This window comes from Phalangium opilio, unplaced genomic scaffold, assembly GCF_054372755.1.
Source record: "Phalangium opilio isolate 3A_F unplaced genomic scaffold, DU_Popi_V2 ptg000063l_1, whole genome shotgun sequence".
In the NCBI taxonomy this organism is placed as follows: Eukaryota; Metazoa; Arthropoda; class Arachnida; order Opiliones; family Phalangiidae; genus Phalangium; species Phalangium opilio.
The window spans coordinates 2,938,750-2,941,766 of NW_028324180.1; the positions used below are offsets into that span (position 1 = coordinate 2,938,750).

At 38.3% G+C, this 3,017-nt stretch overlaps 1 protein-coding gene across 1 annotated transcript; it reads left to right on the forward strand.

The window, feature by feature from the left end:
- Positions 1 to 335: 335 nt before the first annotated feature.
- On the forward strand, positions 336 to 2,101 carry LOC149662736 (uncharacterized). The gene is made up of 2 exons (XM_089842244.1): positions 336 to 1,513; positions 1,580 to 2,101. The coding sequence occupies exons 1-2, from the start codon at positions 1,046 to 1,048 to the stop codon at positions 1,592 to 1,594; spliced, it is 483 nt and encodes a 160-aa protein (XP_089698370.1). The 5' UTR covers positions 336 to 1,045; the 3' UTR covers positions 1,595 to 2,101.
- The last annotated feature ends 916 nt before the right edge of the window (positions 2,102 to 3,017 follow it).

Below are 3,017 nucleotides of genomic sequence, written 5' to 3' on the forward strand. Positions count from 1 at the left end.
ACATACCTATCGTCCCCTCGGCGACAAACAGCCCTTGGGCTGTTAAGCTGCTACGGCCAACAAGGCGGCCGTAGCTGTTCTCGGGCAGCATCACGCCTAACCCAGTCGACACGATTTTGATACCGTGAGGGTCGATTACGGTATCCACTGGACAATATAAGTCCAGTCCGGCCGACTGGGGGGTGGCACGACGGGGAGTAAGCGCTGCCGGATGGATTTTGATCACGGGCAGGCAGGGCAAACGAGGAGCGGTAGAGAAAGACATCTTAAAGTTTTTGGGATAGTGTTTCAGAAACAGAAGTTAAACAACTGATAACTTTCATTTTGAAACTTGGGGCTTATATACAAAATTAGCGAGGTCAAATCTAATAGTGTCTAGGGAATACTTTCAAGATTCTTAAAAATCAATAAATAGCAAAAAGTTAATTAGATATATAGGCATAAAATTACAAAATCTCTTCGAGGTCTAATTTTTTTTCGTATGCAAAAAAGTTGTCTAGGTGTGTTTTAAATAATTCAAACGAGATCGTGTTATATAAAAAACCCTTTAGCGAAGGTTAAAAAGAAGTTTCTTTGATAAATGCCTAAGGGGACAAATGTTATTCGTATGCAAAAGCCTGTTTAGGCGTGTTTCGAATAATTTGAATAATTCTCACGAGATCGCTTTATATAAGAAAAACAATTTATTAGTGAAGGTTAAAACTAATTACTTTGGGAGGGACGGAAATTGTTTTTTAACATGATTTAAATCTAAATAAATGTATATTAATATTAAACTAGAGAGGTCTTTTTTATATGGGTATTTATGGTAACATACTTCATAATCTCTAGTATCAACTCGTAAATAAAAAATGCATTTAAGGTTAAATTAAAAAATAGCGTATCAGACATAATTATATATTTTTTTAAACTCTTAATACGAATAGAATAAGGTTGTGTTATAAAAAAACCATGTCTGGGCCTGTATTCTAAAAAAAAAATGGCCCTGAGATTTTGGGTATAAAAGCTCGAGCATGGGCATTGGATTTTCACAATCGATCCAGCCATGAACAAGTACCAAGAGTCTCAATCTATGTTTGAATCTCCACCGTCTTCTCCTAATAATCGACAAGGATCCAGCAGCGGTCAACGAACGCTGAGTCAATTTGTAAAACCCGACCCCGTTGAGATCCTCCTCGATTCTGACGACGAGGAGTTTGTCCAGGACGTGTTGCAGAAACACGTTGTCGGCGTCAACGGGGTTGAGGGGTCCTATCGCTTGAGAAGCGACGGGCAATATTTCGAAACTAAAATCCCCCCGCGAAAAGGGGACTATTTTGTAGACATAAGTGTCTACAAATTTAAAGACATCAAAGACGCCCAGGCGGACAAACTGTGGGAGTGTAGACATAAGCGGCTAAAAAGAGTCGTTGACGCTAAAAACAAAGACACCATCAAACTCCTTAACGCTTTCCATCGCTTGGTGGACGACGTGAAGAACGACGCAGAAGCCGCTCAGCAGCCGCCTAGCAAAGTACGTATCTATTTAACAATAAATTTACAAACCAAAATTTTGTTCCAATTTTTTTATTTCTGATAGAAATTCAAAAAATGAGCAGTGAGAGCAGCGGCAGCGGTAGCGACTCGGAGGGTAGTGGAGGAGAGGAACACGCACAGGTAAACCGGTACTACACAATTGAACGGCAGATTGACAAAACGAGTCGCAAGTGGCATTGTAAACAAATCGATTTGCGTATAGCTTTCAAAAATCTGGAAGACATTCCAACGCGAGATTTTTTTCGAATTTTTCGAAAAATTCTCGACGAAGTTATACGTAAATTAGTAACCGAGAATCCCGGGTATAATCGGGTTCGATTTGTTTTAAGCTCCCCCGGATTGACGACCCCTGTTAATATTAAATTTATAAAAATTGACAAATTCACCAGTAAGCGAATTATGCGCACCATCTATAGAGTAACGCAATCTAGTCGGGACTTTGTCTTTAATGGGGAAGATTTTCAGTTTGACATTATTTTTCTAAACCTCGATGCTAATATAGGGACTTATTATAAATCCATAAAAAATAGAACTTTGGTTAATTTGGATTATTTCGTTAAGCAAAATAACCAGTACTGAAAAGCTACGTAAATCTAGCCCATGAATCGAAATTGGTCCCTTTTCAGGCAATGCCCGAGAAGAGACAGTTGGCATAATCGAAATTGGTCCCTTTTCCGTTGGAAAATTGAGTTTGGTCTTTACTCACCCAACAAAAGCGGCACGAGTTAAAGCAAGACATCTTTAGTTGGACTTTTAAGAGCATAGCTGAGCAACTGATAACTTTCTCCGCGAAACACAGAGCTTATATACTAAATGACCGAGAGCAGATTTAATATTAAACAAGTTCTCTAGATAAAAAAATTTATTTTTTAAGGACCACACCCTGTCGACCACACCCTGAAACGTACTATTAAAGCCCAACGTCTTATATAATAACTGCATCAAACAAGTTGAAAACCGGCCCGAACTAGTCAGGGCGTTGTCTTTTTTATCGGAATCGGGTAAGGTCAATTACCTAGCTACGTAGATTTTTCAAGGGTAACGACTTTAAAAGTTTAAGAATTTTTTAAAGTTTTTTTGATGAAGATAAACGGCGTGTATTTTAAGATCGTCCATAGCTCAGTGGTTAAAGGCAGGGTCTACTAATGTAATACCTAAAAAGGTGGCGAGTTCAAATCCCGGCCAGTCTACCGAGCTATGGCCGATCTTTTTATGAAATTTATGTATAAAATAAGGTTTGTTTAAGAAGTTGGGGTTAGTTGATAAACAGGCGTTAGTCATGAATGACGACTTCTTTTTAACTTTAGCGTCTAATACGTGTTTAGATATATACCCAAACAATACCCAATCAAGTTTTAAAAATTATTTGCATCAACCTCTTAACTTGAGTAGCGATTATGAAGTTGGGTTGGCAGAAATCATATTTCCAAATCATTGGGTGAATATAAGCGAAGAGTTTAACAAGTTTGAAATTCAGGTTG

Coding starts and splice junctions, on each gene's coding strand:
- LOC149662736 (XM_089842244.1), top strand. CDS start 1,046: ATGAACAAGTACCAAGAGTCTCAATCTATGTTTGAATCTCCACCGTCT.